The sequence below is a fragment of the Pseudopodoces humilis genome, chromosome 4, assembly GCF_049639895.1.
Source record: "Pseudopodoces humilis isolate 2021_Gansu_Grassland_sample_001 chromosome 4, ASM4963989v1, whole genome shotgun sequence".
Taxonomy (NCBI): domain Eukaryota; kingdom Metazoa; phylum Chordata; class Aves; order Passeriformes; family Paridae; genus Pseudopodoces; species Pseudopodoces humilis.
Window position 1 is genome coordinate 6,357,082 of NC_142203.1, and position 24,643 is coordinate 6,381,724.

General features: G+C 41.5%; 1 protein-coding gene across 2 annotated transcripts in view; it reads right to left on the minus strand.

Annotated features, from left to right (window-relative positions):
* WDR36 (WD repeat domain 36) overlaps positions 1 to 19,314 on the minus strand; it is a 34,401-nt gene extending 15,087 nt beyond the window's left edge. Inside the window, exons 1-16 of one of the 2 annotated variants that reach the window (XM_005529991.3) lie at positions 18,443 to 18,614; positions 17,180 to 17,207; positions 14,280 to 14,380; positions 13,668 to 13,785; positions 12,688 to 12,820; positions 11,731 to 11,785; positions 11,011 to 11,143; positions 9,895 to 10,070; positions 9,282 to 9,402; positions 7,788 to 7,853; positions 6,803 to 6,886; positions 5,233 to 5,387; positions 3,966 to 4,080; positions 2,563 to 2,728; positions 2,176 to 2,284; positions 1,337 to 1,416 (exon numbers count right to left, since the gene is read on the minus strand). In XM_005529991.3, the coding sequence (XP_005530048.1) occupies positions 1,337 to 1,416; positions 2,176 to 2,284; positions 2,563 to 2,728; positions 3,966 to 4,080; positions 5,233 to 5,387; positions 6,803 to 6,886; positions 7,788 to 7,853; positions 9,282 to 9,402; positions 9,895 to 10,070; positions 11,011 to 11,143; positions 11,731 to 11,785; positions 12,688 to 12,820; positions 13,668 to 13,785; positions 14,280 to 14,380; positions 17,180 to 17,207; positions 18,443 to 18,589 (1,787 nt within the window). In that variant the 5' untranslated portion in view covers positions 18,590 to 18,614. Of the gene's footprint in view, positions 1 to 1,336; positions 1,417 to 2,175; positions 2,285 to 2,562; positions 2,729 to 3,965; positions 4,081 to 5,232; positions 5,388 to 6,802; positions 6,887 to 7,787; positions 7,854 to 9,281; positions 9,403 to 9,894; positions 10,071 to 11,010; positions 11,144 to 11,730; positions 11,786 to 12,687; positions 12,821 to 13,667; positions 13,786 to 14,279; positions 14,381 to 17,179; positions 17,208 to 18,442; positions 18,615 to 19,176 lie in introns of those variants that run through there. The other variant, XM_088054387.1, reaches the window with a different exon arrangement.
* Positions 19,315 to 24,643: the final 5,329 nt, after the last annotated feature.

Consider the following 24,643-nt stretch of genomic DNA (forward strand, 5'->3'; position numbering starts at 1 on the left):
TACTAGAAAGAAGACAGTGTCCATCCTGTCCTGTTTTAGACTAGTGGTTCTCATCATGCAAGAACAGGCCAATTTTTTGTTGAGATGCAATGCACTTCTGGTACTAAAATGTGAACTTTTAAAGTGTACAAAAGTATTTACCAAACCGCATCAACAAAAATAATCAACCTAAATGAAACCTTTCAGTGCCAGGCACAACCACCAGAGCTGCACATTGCACAGCACCACCTTAAATTACAAAAAAAAATTTCTCTCTGATGTGCTGCTGAAAGAATGCACTGGCAGAACGCAAAGTTACTTCTCAGCTTGTTTTTTTCCTGGGCTCCTGAACTTCTTGTGTGTACTTGTCTACTTTTCAGCCAAACTTTATTCTGGGAGAAGACTACTCAGAGTGGAGCTCAAGAGAATGTTTTTGGCAGTTGCAATTACAAACAAATTAAAAATATAATTGATCTAAAGCCATACTGTGTTGTTAAAATGAATGTAAGTGAAAACAGGCTTCTCTTTACAAATCCAGCTAGAGTACTGCATCCAAATCTGGGGCCTCCAGCACAAGACACACATGAAGTTAGAACAGCTCCAGGAAAATGACTCAAGGTCTGGAACACATTTCCTATGAGGAAAATGAGAGAGCTGTGGTGTTCTTCACCCTGGAGAACAGAAGGCTCTGGAGGAGACAACCTTGTGGCCTTACTTAAAGGGAGCTTACAAGAAAGATTAAGAGAGACTTTTTAACAGGGTCTGTGGTGACAGGACAAGGGGCAGCAGCTTTGAACTAAAAGGCTATGGGTTTAGATTGGATACAGGGCAGATTTTTTTTATGATGAGGGTGGCAAGGCACTGGAACAGACTGCATAAACAAGTAGTACATGGCCCAGCCCTGGGTCATGGTGTTCAAGCCCAAGCTGGGGGTCTGAGTAACCTGACCTAGTGAGAAAAGTTCCTTTCCACATCAAGACAGCTGTACTAGATCTTTGCTTCCAACTCCAACCTCCTTTGTGATCTTACAAACACTTCAGCATATCACAGTGAAATTCACCTCAAGCAATCTTTTTCCCTTTAGATCATAGTGGTGCTTCCAGACAAGGAACAAATTCACACTCACTCACACTACATGGAAACTCCAGGTGTCATCAACAGATCTTCAGGACAGTGTTAATTTGTAGACCCAGAAGAAGACATGCATTGCTAGCACTGGACACAATTTAAATAGTGGGCAGAGTTGTTAAATCATGTGCAACTTTGAATATCATATCTGGTGACAGATAATCAAGCCAGAAGACTTTCTGCCATTTATGAGAAAGTTCTTCTGCTGTATGTTTTTAAACTGGCTTACCATCCAGAAGGAAGGTCCCAAGTCTTAATGGAACAATCCATTGATGAAGTTATCAGCCAACGACCATCAGGACTGAAAGTCTAAAACAAAATAGTCAATTTAAAGGCACAACCAATAAGCCAGTCCCCACAGGAGGCTGTGCCAAGATTAGACTGCTCCCTAAAACCCAGGTGAAATTGTATGGCCATAAACCAAAACTGCTAATACACTACTGAAAGTGAGGAAAGAACAAAACCAGAAGCTTTTTAAGAACAGGTATAAACATAAACCACAGGACATATCTCACTGTTTGTCAAAGCACTTCAGTCCTCACTTTTACGTTCATGGTGGAAACCTATTTCTAAGCATAAAGCTGAATAAATCAAGTAAATCCTATTTTAGTAGCATTTGTATATAAATTTGAAGCTAAAAACTATTTCAATGAACACTACAATGACCTATTACAGAATATGTAAATAAGGAATTATTAATGTGCTGCATAATCTCAGATATTTTTCCAGCTTGCTCATCTTTTCTATATACATGGCTGAGACTTCTGCACAATTTTGCTCCTTTTCATTACATTTTCATTATTCCCAGTGCTTTGTTTTGTTTGACCCCCAAATCAGCTTGTTGCAAATTTATAGGTAAATCGCAAAGCACATTAAAAAACAGATGGCAATTTATCACTTTACATCTCCAAACATGGCTGAAAGTGCTGTGGAGCTGAACTACAGCTTTACTGTTCACAGCTGAACATAACACCCAATGATTTAATACATGCAGAGAAATCTACCATCTGTGAAATCTGTTAGGTATCTGTGTATGTCACCTGTTACAGAAAATGAGTGAACAATTACCATGTCATTAATTCGTCCATGGTGTCCTGAGAATCTCCTGACAATCTTCCTGGTTTCTATATCCAAAGCACTAATAGTGAAGTCATCAAAGGCAATTCCCAAAATACCACTGCCAAGAAACATCAACACACATGATAGGGAATACTCAAGTGACAAAAAAATAAAAACATCCTAACATTGCTCCAATTATCTTTTATCCTAATAATAGCAAGAGTTACATTCCTTTAGTCTAATAAAATGTCTCATTATCCTCTGTCTATTAGTCAGTTGTATTTCAAAGCATTAGAAATACTAATTCTAATTAATTCTAATTAAGAATGCTGGCTATCATTCTAGATAAATATGTTCACCCAACAATATACATACGAAGTAACTTCAGTTTCTTACCTGTCTCTGTGAAGCAGAATTCCACTTGGAGAAGAAGAAAGTTCAGTGGAATAAACCAGATCTTTCATTTTGAATTTCCAAATTTTAATTAATCCTTCACTACCAGCTGTGATTACCAGCTGGTTCAATCCATCCACTGCTACCCCTCTAATTGCCCCTTCATGTGCTGCAAATCAAGAGAAAATAGAGTGCTGTTTCAGAATTTAAACTTAGCACAGAAATCAGCTGAATTCCAAACACTATTTTGTTTATCTTTGCCTGACTACAATGAATGATCAGCAAGCACATGACAATTTGAATGCCACTTGACAAGATGCTCCAGCATGCTAAGTTTTTTTTATCTCCACAGAAACCAAATTGATATCAAGTAAACACCTAGAATAAAAGTAAGAAGTGTAACTGAAGCTGAGTGTTAGCTCTTATTTCTGCTTTCCATTTGGGGAACTTTTTGTGGTTGTGAGATATGAGGGACTTCCTGAATCACTCAAGGAATGCCTCCAAGAGGACCTACCACTCCAGACAAAATTTACAGCTTCAGCTCAGGCAAAAAGTCTGGCAGTTATCCAAAGCTACTTCACACTGCAGTGTAAGACTTAGCTCCTCTGGTTTTGGATCAATTTTATTTCTTAATCTACACCTAGATTAATGTTTTTACCTAGAGCTGATGGCCAGTAAGCAAAATTAGAAAATTCATCCCACTATCAACCAATGATTTTGTAAAGACACCACTTCATGTTTGCTGAGCTAGAAGGCTTTTAGAAATCCAGTAAGTCTTAAGGGCTCATCAGGACTCTTTCCTTGTTTCTACAACAAAAAATACAGATCACGAGTGCCAAAAAACATGCATGAGAATACGTGATGTGAAATATACACGGATGAAACTTTAAAAGGAAATGTCAGAGCACTGTCACATTATGTCCTAAATTTGAAGCTGGGTAATTAAAAATAACACCATATGCAAAGCACTGGACTTGCTTAGGACTTCAGTTTTCCATTCACATGAAACAGTCTCTCATTTCTAAGCAGGGGGCAAAAAACAGATGGGAAAATTTATCTAAGAGATAGAACCCTATGAAACAAGAAGTTAAATACTGGAAATCTGACTATCTCAAAACCAGTGGAGGCCAGAGCACCTCACTTCAGTGCTAACCATTGTGCGAACTGACAATTTTGTGTTAAATAAAATCAAGGATATGCTAACATCAGAGCTGTTACAATTATCAAGGATCCTGTCCTTTAAGTCAAGTTTCTGACTGCAAGATAGGACAGTGCAACATAATTAGAAAAACTGAAATGCATCCCAAATTCAACTCAGAACCCATGTTAAAGATTCGTGATGACACAACAGCAGGTGACTGCTGCTCTGTTAAGTGTCCATATTTTGGAAGTTTAGGAGTTCTTACCTGTTTCCTCACCATAACGCCCTCTGTGAATGCCAGACTGCATGTTATACACATCTACCTGTCCAGTTGACATCCCAATTACAGCGAAGTTACCACATGATGTAATGTCAACTGCCTTTCAAGGGAATAAAAAAACCAAAAAACAACTAATCAACAAAACAAAGCACCTATGAAAACCATTTTTTAAGTGTCCATTAATGACCATTGTTAGAAGGTACACAGCATATTGGGAATATGAAACACTAACATTTGTTTTGAGGAAACCTGCACAGAGCAAACAACTTATATCTGAAGAAAGGAGAGGGAGAAGCTCTTAAAATGAGCAAAGAGTCAGCATGTAATAAAAATGGCGATGCATGGTTATGAAAGATAACGAAATCCTAGCTTGGTGACATCCATCAAAAGCCATAGGTAATAATAGCACTGTAAATTAAATAATAAAGATACCCACAAATTCAGTCCTTAATTACATTTAGAGTGTAAGCATGGCAATTGCACACCTCTTTCAATGCCCACACCACCAATACCCTCCCAAATTACGGTGAGATCACAGAGAGTTTAAATAGGAAGAAACAATGGTGTAGATGACTTTGGAAAGATAGAGTCCAAAGAATCTAGTAGTCAGAAGAAAACTTTTGGGCTGTAAATTGGGTATATACAATTTAATTTATCTAACACCTAACTACTAAGCATATTGTCAAAAACCATTGTAAGACACAGGAGTTGCATGAAGCCCTAGCAAATGAGGTGTACCACAGTAATTCCTCCTTTAAAAACCTGGTAAACCTCAGCAAGCATTTGTATCTCCATTGCTGCGTGTTTGACACAGTGTCATTGTGTCCAGCTCTTTAGTAAAGGATTTTTGAGGTAGTATCAATTCTTGCCATTTGGAAATACTCTTCCTTGTATTGCCAAAAACAAGCCCAGAGTCTTCAGCAATCTGCACTCTCAGAGTAAGTTAATTATCACAGGCCTACAGACAACTCTACATTGCTGTGACAGACTAAAGGTAAACACCAACCACCTCTCTCAGCCAGAAAGTTAGTGCACTTAACTTGAATATTTAGGGAAAAAGAAAAAATTTTCATAAGACCATAAGCATGACAAACCAGCTCACTGGACACACTGAGCTGGCAGAAAGCACTCTGCAAGCAACTAAAATAAATCTACACCATGCTTTTTCCTTCTAAGCCTTATTTCTATACCAACAGGAATAAAAATAGCACACAGTGTGAATCTGAAGAAATCTTGCCCTAAATAAACTTACTGTTGCATATATGTCAACAGGTTTGTGTTTGCTAAATTCTTCTGGCCTCAGTTTGTGAGCTCCCATGGAGGTTTTCTGATAGTTCCAGGTTGTACATGTTATATACCCTTGATGGCAGGCAACAATACCATCCCAGTCACTCTGATGTGCCACTTCTGCAAGGTAACAGAGTCTTCTTAGAAACAGTAATCCTAAAGTCAACTTAAGCTCTCCTGATATTTTACAGTACCTTGAGACAGAACAGTTCATATTTACTGTTCTTGTTGCACACTCAAAAGGCTACCACTCAAAAAAAACTGCTGGGCAAACAGTTGTTCATAATGTAACTAAAATAATAACAACAAAACCTCAAGCATTGTTTTAAACAATACACTTTGTGTCTTTGCATATTTTAGCTTCTGCAGTTTGAAATGCATATTTCAATGTAAATGTTTTAAACTGGTTTAAATGGTTCAGACTGCTCTGTCTGTACACATTTCCACCTGAGTGTCTTTAACTTTTTCTTCAGCTGTTCAAGCATCAGAAGCCATCAGATAAAGTTAGGTTTAAGAGCTATTCTGGTTCATACAGCAAAATACTTCTTTTGCATTTCCAGGAAAATTGTTTACCAAAAGCTCAGCACCAAAACTTTGTAGTCAAATATGATATATGGGGATCTAAATAATGAGCGAGTTTGATTTTTTTTTTCTGGAAATTTAAAAAAAATGAGAGCTTGAAACTGGGTGTTTCTAGAATTTCAAAGACTAAAGATACAAAATGGTTCACTTAACCAAAAAAAGAGAAAGAAAAAACAACTCTAGAATGTACTTAAATGAATGGATGTTTTATGTCTTCAAACACCAGCAGCTCTAGCAGTAATTTTAAAATTAATTCATTTTAAATATAAATTTTAAAAATATACACATATGCTTGCAACTAGTATGTACAGACAGTCTGCATCGTGGATTACACAAAACTGTAAATCCGATCTTTTAACGCAGGAAACAATAAATCATCCTCAGAAGAGAAAATAGTTACATTTTTGACAAAACAGATTTCAAGTCTGAAGAGGAGGCCATTAATTTAAAGAAGTACATTTTGATGAAGCAAAAATAACTGTAATTCTGCTAAAAGAAGTTAGAGTCATTATTTTCTTACTGAATGACAAATGAACACATACTTGAATTTCAGCTTTAAAAAGTGACTCAAATAAGTGTACTGAGGACTCAAAATCAACTATAACTAAGATTTCCTCAGCTGACAAAGATCTTCAACCTCCAACTAGCTGCTGGTTCTCCAGCCTGGAATAATATGTACATCTGCAGATTCTGGCTCCTGTGCAGGAGATTTTCAAGCCAAGAGCTAGATAAGGATGTTTTAATATAAAATCCTCTTTTTGAAATATTGGAACAGTTTACCAACTCAAATGAAATTTTAAACTGTCACTCAGAAGCTCATGAAAGGCCACAGAATAATCTAGACATAGCATGTGCTTCCAAAACAATAGTGTTCTGAGGGTTCAAAAATGAAAGGAACACATGAAGATGAAGTATTCATATTTAGTCTGTAACCTATGTCAAAGACCACTTACCTGAAGCAAAGGCTGTAATCGGTGGAAGTGCCATCGTATCCAGCTTAAGGCCTTTCTTTTTTGATTTCTTTTTATTAATTGAACCTTAAAAATAGACATTAAAAGTCTCAGTCTCATTGCCAGAACTGAAAATAATGGTTTAAAAAGGACCATTAACAAAGTGCAAAGCTCCTTTTAAATTTAGGAACGTTTGGCTTAAATAAACACATCACTGTTGTATAGGTTTGTAGAGATAAGAACATTAATGGAGTGTCTGTCAAAATTCATGCAATGCTGAGCAAAACACCAGACTGTGAATTCAAGCTGTGAATTCACTACTCAATCTACTTGTTCCAAGACCTTGTGCTGAAATTCTGAGGCAGATTCACAGCTAAAAACATGGTCCTATAGACATGACTATATAAAGCAATAAATAGCACCCAGCCCTTTCAATAACCAAAGAATCTTGAATTTCAGATTTATGCCCAAATTAATTTTCATGCATCTTTTCAAACAGGTCCAAGTACATATATAACAACATAGACAGATACGTAAAACTAAGGCTTATTTCAGTCTTTCTGATCCTCACTCTCCCAAATGGTTCCTTAACCATGGCATGACATGCAAGATGTGTTTAAGCCAAACTCTACATCAAAGGAACACAAGCCAAGAAATATGAAGTGGCCAATAGTCAATTGAACAGAATGGAAATAGGGTAAAAGTTGCAGTTACATATGCTGAAATGTCAGCCACTGCTTTACACATTTTTAATATAAAAATCATGCACAGTGTTTCCCACAGAGAAGTAACATACCCTGCCAGGACCAGAAATCACTTTTTTAATCTGAGAGTACCATCACTGCAGCAAGGACTGAGTTTTCAGAGTAACTGAGGTGATCAGCTTTTACAGAACAACTGAAGTGAAAATAAGGCCTGTCAAAGGTTTACATAAATACTTTTTGGGACTTCTTTTCACCTATGTTTGTACTTTGACTGAAATACTTACCACGTCCTAGGCTTTTATTGAACTTTTCATGCACTGTTGAAAAAGATTGCAATGTTCCATCTTGACCTAAGAAAGCATTAGCACAGAACAGTGAAGGGCAAAAATCAACTTTACTCATAAGCTATTTCAGTAAGAAAAGCAAAAGTAATAAGCAACTTCAAACACTATAATCAGGTTCAATCACTAAAAATTCTGGTCCAAGAATAAATACAGATAGACTCTGAGTAGCTCATCTAATGGAGCCTACCCCATTTTCTATGGCCTACATCCATTCCCACAACTCTGCCCCACACATGATCAGAATGACCCCTCTTCACAGACATCTTTTCCATGTTCAATTCTTCTGACTCTGTAATGTCTGATTTATAACATAGTGTACTGTAGTATTAATCAAATTTTATGAAGTTAATTATGAATTTCCGTAGAAGAGGAGATGCCTTTTCTAAGGAAACTAGTAGCCCATGAAAGGCAACCCTAATTCATATCTGATGCACAAAGTTCTAGCACTGTTTCAGAAAGGAGTGTAGAGAGTTAGTCTCCCCTCTACATTGCAGATACGTCGGGTATCAAAGGTTAAGACCCTTTCCATTGTAAAGGTTGCCTCTGTGGCCTCTCCACTGCAAAAGCAAATGTGAAGATTTATTAAGCAACACTTGACTGATATTGTGGTTTGTCTGGTGTGGTCTGAAATACCGACAAGAACTCATTACATGAATGCAAGTCGTTAGCTGGATGACCAGCAAGACATTTTAGTACAGGGAGTATAATGTTTTCAAAAGTAGCCCATATAGACAATTACTTAAGAGTAATTAAGAGACTAGGCAGTGAGTCTCTATCACCCCATCGCCTAAGTGGTCTGGGGTAAAACATGCTCTAATCTAGCACTTCCCTCTCCTAAGGGGCATTTTAGATATGCTAGCTCCTAAGGAAGGATCGTCACTTTATGCGTTTTTACACTTTTAGATTAATATATCAGTAAAAAGCAACCTTGAAAATATGTATTACAAATACAAGTAAGCTGTAATAAATTACAAAGACAGTGCAAGCCACAAAGCTTGATCAAGCTACTGGAAAAAGTAGTTACTAACTGCATTATGCTACTTATTTTTCTCCTGCCACAACCACATTTCACAAGTTGTTAAAGATTTCACTCTGACCAGCTAACACTTGCTCAGAAGATAACAAAACTATTTTCATTAATCAAATATATAAATACAGATAATAGCAGCTCCTTTGATATTCTTCTTTCAAGTACTCTTCAGCTGACATTCTAGGGAAACACACATTTCCCACTAGAGTAGGAAAACTCCAGTGAAACATTTTGTTACAGTAATAAATTACACCATTTATGTTAACTACCTACTATGTTTCATAAATATATTATACAACATTTGAAATATAATCTAGCATATTAATAAAATAAAGACACTTGGCTCTGGCATGTTTTCTTTATCACAGCAAGAAATCAGACTGAAAAAGAATGGAGATTCTTACCTGCACTAAGAATTTGCTCTCCATTTTGCCCATGATATCTGATTTTTGTTGGCGGCGCACTGTGTCCCATTCGGCTTCTCAATACTCGACCTATACCACCAGGTCCATCAAAAATCCAAACCTGCACCCCAAAACAAGCAGAAAAACCAGGCTGATAAACATTTTCCCAATAATTGCACCTCTTGTCAGTGGAACATGTTTATCTGGGAGCTGGTGCAGCCCACTTCACACACTGACTTTCATCCTTAACGCTAAAACTTCGGAAGTTTCCATCACATCACCTGATTTATTTCCTGCTTCTCATTCTGCCCCTCCACCAAAGCCTAATGGCATCAGAGGACATGTAGCACAAGAGATTTTATCAACAGCAACTGCTTATGATCCAAAACATTATCAAAATGGATCAAGATTTAAAAGAATACTGGGATATAAAGTGTGGTTTCTGGAAAAGTGGATCCAAATCTTTGATCTTCAAGGGTACAACAAAGCAGTAAATGAAGCAAAGACAACACAGCAGTAAACCTTTAAACTACAGTCCTCTACAGTCCAACTGAGACAAGCAACTTGAATTTTGTTGTATTGGTTTCAGAGAGCAGCAGTGATTGGAACTCACCCGTAGAGCATTATCAGCACCATTAGTAATAAGAAGTGGCTCCCCAGGGACAAATGTCATGCCAGCTATTGCTGTGGAATGGGCATCTTGCATCTGACACATCAGTTTCTTCTCTTCTAGATCCCACAAAGCAATGTGTCCAACTGGGCTACCAGCTGCCATTACTGGGTGTCCATCTGCTCAAAAAAAAAATTCAAAAGGTTTGCTTATTGACATTTAATTCATCCCCACATCTTAAAACTGATGCTAGAAAAGTCTATAATCACAAGGAAAAATAAATCTCAAGCTGATGGTAGAAATAATTAGGTTTTTAACAGAAATATTGTACCATGTCAATCAGAAAAGAAACAAAACTCACTGATAAAAAAAATAGGACTTTCTCGTATCAGGTAACAATAAAATCTCTAAATCCAGCAATCAGAACTAGAGGTTTTGCTTGAAAATGCAATAGATATTGGCACAAAAAGGCTCTCCTTCTACTTCTCACAAGTCTTTTCACAATTTTCTCCAGTAGTATTCTTTCTCAACAGGGTGTGAACTCAATCTATACTCTGTTAAGATTTGCAAGATTATTCAAAGGAGAGATTAGATTCAGTATCAATAGCTCTGCAGGCAAGATCAACATTGAACTAACTAGCTTTAATAATTAGGGCATGTTTGTTAGACAAGAAAAAGCTGTGAATATAAGTTGAGATTCCCCCTTAACACCCATTCAGTATTCACCCAACTATTAACATTCCAACATTATCTGGGGGGGACAGACACTGCTGAGAATAAGTTTGGACACTAAAGCAAGAGGTACTGAATGCAACACTTCTGACAATTGTGTATTGAGTTAGCTCTTGGCACACTGTAAACAAACTTTTCAAGTATGCTGTATGTCACTTCCTATGCACTATGAACACAAGAAAATGCTATAAAACAGCTAGCATGATGAAAATGCATGATCTCCCTTACTTATTGCTTCCTCTCTTTGATTTACTTCAGCCTTCAAAAACTAAAACTCTCAGCACAAATTTGATTCTGAAATGTTTTATCACAAACTATTTTCTTCTGTTCCACTTAGTTATGTTAGTGCTTTCATACATATTTCTACTAAAAAATACTAGGACTTACCTGTACGAAAAGATATTGCTGTGATGGGACCCCAGTCCTGTTGAAACTTCATCAGAGTTTCATCAAACTTAATATTATGTACTATGATATGACCAGATACAAGGCCAACAGCAACAACATCCACTGCTGGAGCCTGCAAGAAAAAAATCTGTTTCCAGAAGCTGGAACTCCTTTGAAAAGCAGATCACTTTAAGTGTCCAGTAGCTTTGGAAGACCATTATACACCGTGCCACACTACCCCACATATTTATGAGTTTTATCCTGCACAACTGCTGACTATTTTCACAGCTGTCATCAATGCTACGAAGAAGTTTTAACTTACTTTTATATCTAAAAAAAAAAAAGTAGCAAATACCATTACAAAATATTTTACTGAATCAACAAAATCCATATTTTATCAAACTCTGAAGCAAAACAAAACTGGCAAAAAAGCTACCAGTGTAATGGAGATTCATGATACTCATGCATCTTGAAAACTGTGAATTCATGACATCATTCAGTGAAGACTATAGATGTGATGAACACAAAACAGGTAAGATGCTAAATGCAAGAGAACTAGGAATAGAGGAAGAGCAGATAATAAACTTTCAGTCATGAGAGGGTTACTACAATGACCTGAGAGAATACACACCACCTTTACTGCTGACATTTTAAACAACAATATTTTGTCTGCTGTTCTTGACCAGTTACATATGAAAATAAAAATATAAAAATACTAACTTGTTCTAGAGTTGTGACTGCTAAACCCCATCCTGGAAACGAGTACAAGAGTTTGCTGTAAAACAAATATAAAAACCCATAAATTAATCAACCCTTGGGGATTTTCCATGCCACAATGGATGTTTTATACGTACTTACACAGAAAAGTATATCAGCTTTCTGTTCTTACAGATCAGAAAAAAGGAAAAAAAAAAAGCCTGTGATACTAAGAAGTAAGGTTAAAAATTAAACTTACAACTAAATTTTATTGAAAAAGCTAGTGTTGTGCTTTAATACCACAACGACGACATGACTACATGCCATGAATATATGAAATAAAAGAAACACCAGTTATATCATGGAAAACTGAGTTAGGAGAACACAACACTGATTTATGCAAGCTGACTTAACATGTATTTGCAGTATGAACATTAGCACGCAGTGAAGCTCACTGTACCTGTAACTTTCATGACTGAGAAAAGCAGCTGCTCGTGGCAGGAATGAAATACTGACATGGTGGATGATGATCTTCTGGGACATGCTCAGAGACAACTGCATGTCCACACACCTCTCATCTGAGTCTAAGGCTCAAGTGCTAGTAATTACCTCCACTCTACCTGCCAGCACTTCCTTGAACCCACAATAACCAAAAAAGTTTGGAAGATGGGAAGCAGGAGGCCTGAACATGCTTCTACTATTATTTCAATAGCTTTCTGGGAAAGCTTTGTGATTCCGAGAAATTTAAAAAAAAAAAAAAATAATTCCTGAACAACCCCTGACATTTTGTAAGGAGAGTAAACAACACGCAACCTGAAAGGCATCAGCATTCAGGGAGCAGCAGCATTCTTTATTCCTGGAGATATACCAACTGAAAACCTGTGCCAATACTCGGAAAAATATTCCAAACTTAACAGTATCATTTGCTGCCTATCAAACTACTTGTAACATGAAGTGTAGCCAAAATACCAAGAATCTTACTTGGATCTTATATTCCATAGCTGCAAGGTTCCTTGTTCGCTCCCGAGGAGAATTTTATTCAGATAGGTGCTGGGATGCAGAAGTGCAGAAACTGCAAAAGTGGCTTTGTCAAAATCTATTCGAAGATACTCTTCTGCAAAAACAGTAAGAAACAGTGTTAGTGTGGCTATCCCTACAACTCTGCAGGCTGGTCAAATGAAAAAGCAGGATAGATCTTTAACTTTTCAAATCCTGTTTCTTACATTAAAGGATTAGCTAACATGTAACAGAAGAGGATAAACTGCTTTACATTGTAACATCTGTTGGCTCTAAGGTTTATTTTGTTCTCTGTAAGTCTACACTTCAACAATACTGGCAATACCACAGCGATTTGTATCTGAGGGATTCCTGCTCCTGCCTGAGCAAAACACCTCATCTGATTAGCATTCCTTTTGCTTGTTATAGCAACTCCAAATCTCCAAAGCCTGGTTAGAGACACTTCTGACAACCAGCCCGCAGAGAATAACCCCATGTCACGCAAATGAATGCTTTCTAAAGAAAAATGTTTGGCCCACTGAAGCACAATTTCACAAAGCACTTGACAACAGCATGAGAAGATGCTGACACAAACAAGAAGATTATTTATTATAATTTAGTCATACCCAGTCTGATAAATATCAAGGAATTACAGGAATTCAGAAATAATGCCAAAGCTGCTCTATCACAGCCTTTACAAGAAAATGAAACACTAAAATGTAATTTTCATATAACCATTTTCTCTTTTACATCTACACAGAAGCTTACTGGGTCTCAGCACATGGTACAGTATCCATTCATGAAACATTACTGCAGGATTAGAATTATTAAGATACTAGAATAGATTTTCCTTTTCAAGAACAAACTGCTTCTGAACATGTGCATTTGGGAAAAAGCCCTTCTCAAATTACTGGCTGTCAAACAGTGTTACCCTATAAAGCAGCAACAAAAATTAAATCTCTCACCTTCTGACTGTATATTCCAAACAATAAGAACATTATCAACATCCACAGAGATGACATGATCACCAAAAGGCTGTAGAAGGTGTATCCTTGCCTTGTGGCCTTCATAGGTATGAACCACCTATAATTTCAAAGTAGAAATGCTTTCAGTAAGCTGTTAAGGCAGAATATCATGTTAACATAATACTTAAGTGAAGCTAATGGATGTCAGCAGCAAATTCAATAAAAATTCATGGAAAGGCCACACAACTTGAAGTGCAAGACAAATAATTGTATCTGATATTTAAAACTGTTTGCAAAAAATATGCTACCTAATTATTTTTAATTTTTTACTTTCAATTAATTCAGCTTATGTGAATTGATGATTTTAAAAAATCTTTAAACAGATACTTAATTATTGTAATTAATATGCAAAACACAGTTCAGCATTATGGAATTTGCTCTCACATTCCCCCAGTTTAAGCTTTTTACTCCTTATTCTACAATTTGTTTCCCTAAAACTGAAGGTACCAACCAGCTACGGAAATAGATACTTGTAGAAAATTGACAGCCTTGATACCACAAACACTACACAACTGTTTTGTACCGCTGAGTAAGAAGTAAGTTAATAGAAACCTCTTTGTTCCTGGCAAAAGCTTGGAGAACATTGTCATATGAAGCAAATATTAACATGCGATCTGCTGCCAAACATGTGATGTCTTGTGGCAAAGTATTACCTGTTGATCAAACAAAAGAAAAGTTAAACAAGTTTCAGGCTCCTAGCAAGAGAGAAAGCTTGACAGCATATTTCTTCGGCATGGTGACCCACAAAGAAAGGCCTCTGGTCAAACATGTTGAATTTTACAGAAATGCGCACATTTCAAAATAACACAAATATTACTACAAAACATTATGCCAGTACCAACATCATAAGTAACATAAGATTGGTAGATCACCAGGTTGTTCTTTTGAAAAACACGTAATAATAAATTAGTGAACTAAGTAAAGTACATGTTAGCTTTGTGGGGACTGGAACCATAGATGATAAATCAAAGTCTCAGCATTAGCAATGCTTACTAGGTTATTATTCTGCAGGCCTGGGAGTAGGAGACCCACTCCTGCACCTATGTCCTGATCACACTGAGAATTTAATGCTCTAAGAATACATTTCATTCCCTACCTCATGACTGGTTCAGAAAGAGTATATATAATGTCAGGGTATTTACTTTACTAGCCCAAAAGGTAAAAGAGTCAAAGTTCTAGACCATACTGAGAAACTGCTAGTGTGGTCTCAAATGGGAAAACAGGAAAAAAAATACTATAGGGAATAATACTCTCAATTCATGGAAATATAAAAATGTAAATTACAGCACTTTACTCTTCTGCAGAGAAACACCAAGTGCAAATTCACGGTGGGAGTGAACCTATGTATGATACAAACTAGCATGGTCACACAGCAGCCTTTCCCACAAAGGTGCTTTGTACTGTGAATTATTAGCAGGCACAAAGAAAACTGCAGCCTCTGCTGTACTGCAGCACAGCTTCAAAAGAAGGGACTGAAATAAGAAATAGAAGAAGGTTTCGGTCTATGAGGTTTCATTTGTCTGAATACATCTTCCTACAGCACCTCTGAAGTGACTCAAACTTACAACCAGGTTACAGATACCTGGTATTCCACAGGAGCTGTATGCAAGGCTGCTTAGGCTAAGTTTTAGGCAGACCCAAATTAAAAAGTTCAGAGCACCAACCATGTAACATCAGCAAACCAACAGCATCATAAAAGAGAGGCACAGCATTCATTTTTTTCAATCACAATTTTGTATGTAAACTCTCAATTTCTCAAAAAGCTTAGATGATTACACGTGTAAGATGATGTAGCCCAGTGCAGAACAGAATATGCAATGTTTTTATGATTTTGCAAGATGAAAACAAAGTTAATGTGTTTACAGCTTTAAAAATACATAGCTGATAATCTAAATCCAGTCCTGGTTTACTTATTCTCAAGCTTACAGACGCTCTCTTAGTAAAATATATTTTATATATGACTCCTCTGTAAAATTTTTCTGGTACACAGAAGTATAGCCTCGACTTTTCAAGATAGAGTGCATCCCTCTGAATTATCTAAGTGCCAAGTGAAAGGGACCTTTGGAAATCAACTGGTTCAACATCCCACCAGCTCTTCACAAAGTTTATCATCAGTACCAGACTGGGTTAGCTGCATCTGAGTCTTGAACACTTCTGGGGAAGCAGTTTTGCTCAAGCTCTATACCATACCACAGTCACCTCTTAGGACCATTTTTCCTACCCTCCACTGTGACCCTCTCAAGCTGCAATCTGTGAGTGCTGCCCCTAGCTGCTTTGTCTACCTCTACCACCATCAGCACAAATCTGGTCCCACCATCCAAGTGCCCTTCAGGAACAGGCTGCCTCTGGGCCACCCTGTATCTTGCCCTTCTTAGCACTAAGCAGATCTAGTTACTCCAATGTCTCTTTTCCTACTGCTTGCTGTAGGCCCCAACACTCTCTGGCTCTTCAGCATGCCTCCTGCAGGAGAAAAGGAAGCTGTGGAAGGGACAGAACCACACTAATAGGGTGCTGCAGCCCAGACATGGACACCTCAGCAGTGTGAGGTGCAGGAGAAGAACAGCTTTGCCTGATCTGCTGAATGCATTCCTAATGAGGCTCAATACACAGCCTGCCTTACTCAGTTACCATGGTTCTGGTCCACGTTCAGCCTGGCACCAGCACAGCCCCAGCTTCTTTCCAGGAGGATGCCATGAAGCCAGTCAGTTCCCAGCTTGCTCTGTCCCAGGTACAGCAGGGTTCTGCACTTATCCTCGCTGAATTTGGCAAGGATCCTGTTGGCCCAGGCTTCATGTTTTGCAGCAGCTGCCTGGACTAAAACTCTGCCACTCTGGGTGTCAGCTATTCCTCCTAAAACAGCATCCTCTGCAAGCTTATCCCAGGAGTGCGCGCTGCCTCGTCACCCAGTCTGCTGGTGAAGAACATGGGCCCTGCTGCTGACACCCAGAGTGTTTTGGTTTGCCACCAAAGACCAAGTGAATGTCAAGACATCAATTCATATCCTTTGTATCCACCAGTACAACCAATGCCGAACACTCCCTGAAGGCATCTGCATCTATTTTCTTCATGTAATTATTTTCCTCCTATAACAGTCCTCTAATAATCACAAAAACAGCAACCAAACAGGGATCTGAAATTAATTCAATAAATTAATAATTAAGCTTTATTCACTGTGCAGCCCTTATGGCTTAGAGGTGTTTTTGGAAGAACAAGATGGTAAGAACAGAAGGTTGAAAATGTCTCTAAGAAAACTAAATTCAGTTTCAACAGCAGTCTTATTTTCAAATTGCTATTTTAGATTTCTGGAACTCCTTTTAATATATTTCAGTGTAAATATTAGTAAGTACAATTTACTTTCTTGTTTTTGAGTTGAAAATGAAGTGCAGATGTAAGACCTGTTTAAAAAAAATCCCCAACAAAATAAGAGGAATGGACAATTTGTGAATACTTACTCACAGCAACAATACCAAGCTTCTTCACCTGCAATGACAATGTTAAAACGGCATTTTTACTGATAGGTTGCATTGAATTCAATATAAACAGAAATTAAAAATTCTAGGAATTAACCTAGATCAGACAATAAATTTGATACCTCACAAACCAGAAAAATCATTCATCCTAGTTTAGAACGCTGTCTACTGAAAAACACACAGACAACAGGTCAAAAGGAATGGGTCAATGCATTTCCCAAAAGACAAACTACTCACCAACAGTAAGTTGTGCTTCCTGATTTTACCCTAATGCACAGGAAACTAAGGACATATTAAGACACCCTGAGGAACCTGGATACCTTAGTTTCCACTTGATCTCTGTTTCTACCTTATTTTCACTACAACCACACTGTATTCTAGTTTTATCTCTGTTCACAGAGAATTTGGTTTAGTTGCAAAGATCTAGGCATCTCTGCCCGGTGCCGATCACTGCTCTCCTTCAAAGGCTGTGAAGAAGGCTGGTGGGAGTGAACGCTAAAAGGCGCCACAGAAGATCACAGAGGATCCCTGATGTCTGCGCTCGGGTGTTCACCGTAGTCAGCTCAGTTCTGTGTACTGTTTCTTATACAGTGAAAATGCTTTGACTGAGCCCAGGGAAGTCAAGGAGTCTCTCTCTTTTGAGGCATTCCAAACCCACGCTGACTCGTTCCTTTGTAACCTGCTCTAGGTGACCCGGCCTTAGCAGGGGGGGTGGTCTGGGTGATCTCCCTCCCGACCTGAGGGGGTTTATGATTACACACAGCAAAAAACGAGTCCGTATCACAGGCTTTTATCTTGCTGAACTCAACTATGGTCATCCGTTTTCACACAAGAGTTTTAACAGGATCTGACCGCCCCCCGCCCCTAAAACGTCACCCTCAAACGCTAAACCAGAGCGGGTGAGCTTTGGTTTATCTTGTAGCGAAGGCAAAGCTTCAGCACCCGGGCGCTCCCGAAGGATGAGCCGTGTGACATCGGCTAATGCTGCTCACAAGGCTGAATAAGCCCATTCCCGGCCTCTTTAGCCGGCGGCCTCCCTTTTTCCCTCCCTCCCTCCCTCCCTCTGTCACCGCGGCTGCGGAGGCGCCGCAGCCCCGCACACGCTCCCGCATCATGACGGCGAGGGCGGGAGGAGGAAGGGAGGAAAAGGCGGATGTCCCCGCACGGCCCCGGCCTCCCCACGGCGGGCCGGAGCGGGAAGGAGCCCAGGACAAAGGAGCGGGAACCGGGACGCCGCGTACTCACATTGTAGGTGTGGACGCTGCTCCCGACGGCGACGGCCAGGTAGAATTGGCGGTGGCGGCCGTGGTAGCGCAGGACGTGCGGGACGTGCCCGCTGAAGCGGCCGAGCACCCGGAACGCGGCGAAGAGCCCCGCGCCCTCCCGCGCCATGGCTCCGCACGTGTCCCCGCGCCCGGCCGCGTCCGCCCGCCCTCCCGCCGGAAGCGCCCGCCCGCTTCCGCCGCCGCGCCCCGCCCCGCCGTGCGCCGCCGAAAGCGGCCCCCGCCCCGCCGCACACGCTCCTCCGGCCCCGTTCCGCCGCCCCACCGCCCCGCTCCGCCGGCCCCGCTCCGCCGCCGCCGCCCCGCGCACGGGCGCGGTGCCGCCCGGGCCCGCAGGGGAGCATCAGCCGCGAATCCTGCCGCAAACATTCCACGCAGCCGCGACTGCGCGGTTTTTTCCCTTTTATTCTTCGTTTCTGTATCCCCTTTTATTCCTTATTTCGTTATCCCCTTTGTCTTGGCAAAGCACTAGGTCCGGTTGCGGGTGGCCCCGCGCAGAGGCGGCAGAGGAGCGTGAGGTGAGCCCGCCTCCGATGGCGCATCCCGCGGGATGCCCACGTCGGGAGCCTCTGAACTTCCCGAGGTGTCTGTTTAGAGTCTTTTGTGGTGGTGGTAGTGTTGGTTTTGTATGTGGGCTTGTTGTTTGTTTGTTTGTTTGTTTTAAAATAAATTATGGATATTAAAAAAAATACCAACCCGCAGGATGACTCCGTTGCTATGACTGCACGGCGGACAGTGGAAGTGAAGTCCGGCGGAGGAGGCAAAATGAAAAGCCGCGCCACCCCTAGGCCATTTATGCCAAGTTGTTGTAACTTCTCCACACCGCCATCAGCTCCCGGGCTTTGCTCTTGTCGCACGGGGCCGGGCTTGACGTGCCGGCGGCGCTCCCGGTGCTGTCCCCGGGGCTGTCCCGCTGCGCTGTCTCAGTGCCCGCCTGTGAGGCGCAGAAGCCGGGGCAGTGGTGCTTCAGGACCGACAGGGTGACGCGCCACAGCTCCGGTCGCTCCCCGCATCCCCACGCCCGCTCCAGGAGGCATTCCAGCAGCCGGCCCGCTCGCTCCGCCCGCCTGGAGTCCTGCGACCAGACGGCCGGTCACGACCCTTAGCTCCGTTTCCCTTCAGCGCCTCCCCACGCATCCTTACAAAGAGGCTGCCCGTCCACCGCTTCTCCCCGCTTTCCCTTCTTTTCTTGCCTTCCCTTCTTCCTCATTTTCCTCCCCCTCCTCTCTTTTTCCCTCCTCCCCTCCTCCTCCTTTTCCTTTCTCCCTTTCTTGCTCCCCTCTTCCCTGTTTGTTTTTTTTTTAACGGGAATGCCGCCTAGCCGCAGGGAAGTAGGCGCACCGGGGCGAACCTCGGACTGCTGCTTGCCCGCCGGCTCGGAAGGCGCGTCCTCGCAGTTGTGAAAATCGAGTTGTAGCTCCTGGAGGGAAACAACAACAGGGAATGCTCATTAAAACCATGTCTCCCGGGGTCGCCTTCGCCGGCTGCCAGCCTGCCTCGGGCACCCCGTTATAGACATGCCTCCTGTCTCACCGCCCCGTCGGGGCCTCGGAGGGTACGGGCGGCTGCGGGAGTCGGCCGGCGGCCGCTGCTGGGCTGCGCTGGGCAGCTGCGGGCTGTGATGCCCGAGCCAGCGGCAGGGCTGCTTTCCGCGAAAAAAACACTGCCTGGTCTTTGCGCTAAGGGCCGGCTGAGCGTGTGAACCCTCGGCGTAGCTTCTAAACCACTTATCACCGTGACACCATCTTCAGCGCCGTTGAAGCATTATACAAGCGACTTTCAGTCCTACGGGTCTGCAAGGTGCTGGGAAGGGTCGGGTAGAGCTCTGGCAGCGGCCGCCCGGGCTCCTGCTCTCCGTCCCTGCCAGTCCCAGCTTCAGCGAAGTACTTTTTAGGAAGGTCGCCGGAGGAGAGCAGGGCATAAATTCAAGGTCCTGTTTCACAGGTACCGGTTTACTAAACCAGCCAAATCCCGGCTTGTTAACCGAGATTGTCAGAAAGTAGCTGCCGGTGGCCAAGGGTAAAAACGAGGAGGCAGTGCCGTCCCGATAGTTTCCCTCCGATGCCACCAGAGAAAGCACCAACCTCTTGTGTAAAGGTTATGTCTGCATCCAAAACGTTTAGTAGATCCTCTTGTATCTTGTCGTGGTCACAGAGGCTGAAATTGTAGGGGGACCCCCGCGGTAAGAAGGCGATCTGAAGAAAGATGATCAAGCTACAAAGGACTGTGTAAGAAAAAGCCAAAGGTTAATTATCCTGCATCGCTACGTGACCCGACAAGGCACAGAAGGCAGCTGAAGAGAGGGATGCCCGTGCTTCAGAAGCACTAGAGAAACTGGTTGGTTACCGTTGTGATTATCCATGGTGTCTTTACACGTTGTTTTTCCCCTCCCGGGCTTCAGATCGTTGCTGGCTTCATATATGTACCTGTACGCCTACGGAAATAAAGGTTTCCAATTCCATAACCGGGGCTCATTTGGACGTCTCTTTCACCTCTTTCCAGATTTGTAAATAATTATTACTCAGTCTTGAAGTTGTGTCACTGATGCGAAAATAAGACCGGGATAACGAATAATAATCAAAGGCATCATCCAAACCCCAAACAAAACAAAAGAAATCACAAAAGCTTAACAACAGACAATCTTGCTTGAAACAAGTGTGAGTAGCCCTCCCCACAAACACGTGGGGTGCAACTTCAGCGGGGACTGTTGCAGTGAAACCCGATTTTCTCTTGAAGGCGAGAAAAGATGCTTCGGGGCACCTGCAGAGAGTCTGCCCGGGGGTGGGCAGCGTGCACACCTTCCACACTGAGGTTGCAGGGGCATCTCCAGTGACACTTTTTAACATACTAGCGCGGCAGCGAGTGGAGCGTAGTGGTCGTTTCTCTATCCCCCTCTACAGTTGTGGGTTTGTTTTTTTTTTTTTTCTTTCGAAGGTGAACATTTTCTTCTAGAAACCCTTTCGCCGGGGGAGCCCCTGGGCTTGCTTTGGCTGCGGGGAGTGCAGTGGAGGAGCCCCTGCCCGGCCGTGGGACCCCGCAGCTGACAGGGCAGGAGGCACCGTGCACTGCGGGCTGGCATGCGGGGAACAGCGCGGGACAGGCTGCCCCGGGCACGGGGTAGCCGTACCAGGGGGATGTCGGGGGCTAGTCTGCTCTGGGCGCTGGCCACCAGGGCGCCCGGGATGCCGGGCTGAAAGGAGGCATGGTCCCGCTCCCTTCCTCACTCCCCGGAGCCTTTCTCCGGCCGGCACCGACGCCTCTGCCACGTTCGGCATCAGCTGTTCCCTGGTCCTGCTGAAGTGTTTCGGGGAAAGTGCCCGGGGAGCCTCTGCGGGAGCCCCGGCCGGGGGCGTGCTCGTTTTCGGGGAATGCTCCCTGCGGCATGAGTCATGAGGGAAACCCTGGAAGGATGCCGCGGGACAGCGCACCTCTCTGGCCCGCTGAGCTGAGGACCAGCCAGGGCAGCTTAGTCACCAGCGGGCGCCTGTCCGCTTGAGTGGGCTCCCGCCCTGCTCTCGTCTTGGATCTTTTCCTTTTCTCTGCTTCTCCTCGTCCTGCATCTCGCAGCCAGCCGGGGCCCCCGCCTCTTTGCCTTAATAGCTATTGCACTAAGGGAGATGCGTCTGCAAAGTGTCTGCAAAGCTGTAGCCGGGCTCGGGTAGCCCTCGACAACACTGGAGAGGGTGCTCACCTGTACTGCTCTCACAATGCTGCCAAACAAATTCCAGTTTCCTAAAGGATGTCTTGTTCTCATATTGTAGGAGGGGTTTTCTTAGCTTGCAAAGTCATGTGCTTATTCTTTGTCTAAAGATTTTTGTTTGAAGTTGCTAATGGGCTTCACGGAAGTTACTAAGTTGGTAAACTATCAATCTGTTAAATAGTTTTGTGTTTCTTTGCATAACTGGAGGTGCACCATAGCATAAAGGTCACCTTAGGTGAGTTTCATTGTACACCAGAGAACCAGCATCATAACCAGTGAAAAGCCTATTTGTGCCATGAATTCAGTGTAACACTAATCTAAGGTCCAGGAACGTGGTATTTTTTTACTTTTCACTGTTCATTTGTCTTTAATGAACAGGACATAAACCCCTGTGAATAGCTAAATAAAGGTGTTTATTTGCCTCTACCAAACAGGATATAGGAAACTTGTGTGTAGATAAAGGGAGCAATTATGTTTTAATGCAAAAGACAAGGGGTTGAAATTCTTTTCCACCACTGGTAGTATGCACAGGCTTTTATTTCTGAAGCTGTGTCTCCAAAGATAGAACAAAGTTGCAAAAGACACTGGCTATATACTCTGATTAGCAAATTAAAAAAATGTGATTTTTAAAGAGACCAGAAATACGCTTGGCTGTAAAAGACAATTTGGCATTGAAAACATGCTTGTAAATAAGTTCAAATGGAAGTCTATTAGGTAAAAGGGAATTAGCTTCTTCTTCAACCACTTTTTTTTAATGGAAAATTTATGTAAATAAATACTATCTCTCAAAAACTTTGCTAATCTCTTCATTTGCATGAAGCAGTAAACCTCCAAAATGTCGAATTATGATGAATATGTGTTCAAGTTTGTTTTCTAGTTTAAATTATTCCAAAAGAAAATATCAGTTACTGACATATGTACCAGAGAGGCAGGGGATAAAAGAGGATATTAGAAAAATCTGTTCATTTTTATAACCATAGCAATTCAAAATTTTTACTTGCTTCAGCCAAGGGTGCTGTGGCCTCGCTTTTGACAGCAGCTTTTGACTGGAGCAATTGGCCAAATATAAGGGACTTGGAAGTGGTTCCATCAAGAAAAATAATTTTTCTGATGGATCTTTATACTTACAATACACCTACTTTCCTCCTTAATCCCTGTTTCCTGGTTGAATTGAAGACCTCACATTTGTGGTGATGCTTGAGCAACAGGAAGATGGAATTGAGAAACAGCTGTTGCTATTTTGCTGCAGGTTGAGATGGTATCTGTGGGTAGGACTGCTTCCAGCACTCATCAGGAGAAGAAGAAAGAAAATATGAAGTCACTGACTTTGGTACACATTTCTAATCAATATTATTATATTTTTGGCATTATAATTTGTTATTTTGTCTTGTATTTGCTGAGCCACCTTTGACTCTTATATCTTGGTACATGTAGCTGGAAGGCAATATTTATGCTTTTCTTTTCTGTAGACATGAGTAATATATTCTTTCCTAAAATCTCTCACCATTACAGAAATGCCATTGTTCCATATTTACACTTAGGATGTATATTTATTATATTTATACTATTTATTAATTTATATTTATACTTAGGATATATAGGATTTGGAAAATTTTAAAATTCAGCAACCTACCACCTAATCAAAAATGCCCTGCCTTTTGCAGCTTCGGGGTGTGAATGCACCTCTCTCACAGTCCTCCCCACACTGGTAGCTTCTACCTGGGCACATAAAACCCCCTAAGTTTGAACATCCAAGCTGTCCAAGTCCCAGAACATCAACTGCTGACACACACTCACTCTCTTGTAAAAGCTTCATAACCACTTTTTTTTTTTAGTACTATTTGTTTCTAGCATTAATTTCCTGTCTCTTTAGGAAATTAAGCACCCATCCCGAAGTGAAGTTTCCGCACCAGGAGTCAGACTGATGGTCATCTTGCTCTGCCTGTGCTCTCTGGAGCCATCATGCTCTTAGCTGAGATCCTTTCCAACCAGGCTGACCAATCATGACAGTGGGAAGCTGTTATTCTACATGCAGATCTGTTGCTGGAAGGCATAAAATGCACATTACTAAGAGGCGTCACAGTGATTCATTGCCAGAAGAAGCCTTCAAACATTCATCACTCTTGTGGTTAATATTAGGGCCCTTGAGGGATTGCAGTCTGTGAGTTCAACAGACTTGTCTCTACTGTCCTACCTACTGCTGCTCCCTGTTCTCTTGTCATCTTAGTTTTAGTCTTTTACCCTTCTATTCTTATCCAGTCCCAATAGTTTTCCAAGTCCACGATTAAATGCCTTTTTTAAAACTTTTACCTTTCTTGGGTACAGAAGAGTCTACCTGCCTTCAAATTCTTCCCTTGCTTTTTCCCAGTCCTCATCTTTTGAAATCCCATAAGTTACTGAAAAAATATTAGTTGCATCTATTCTGGTTCACAAATCCTTAAGTATCAGAATTGTAACCATGTC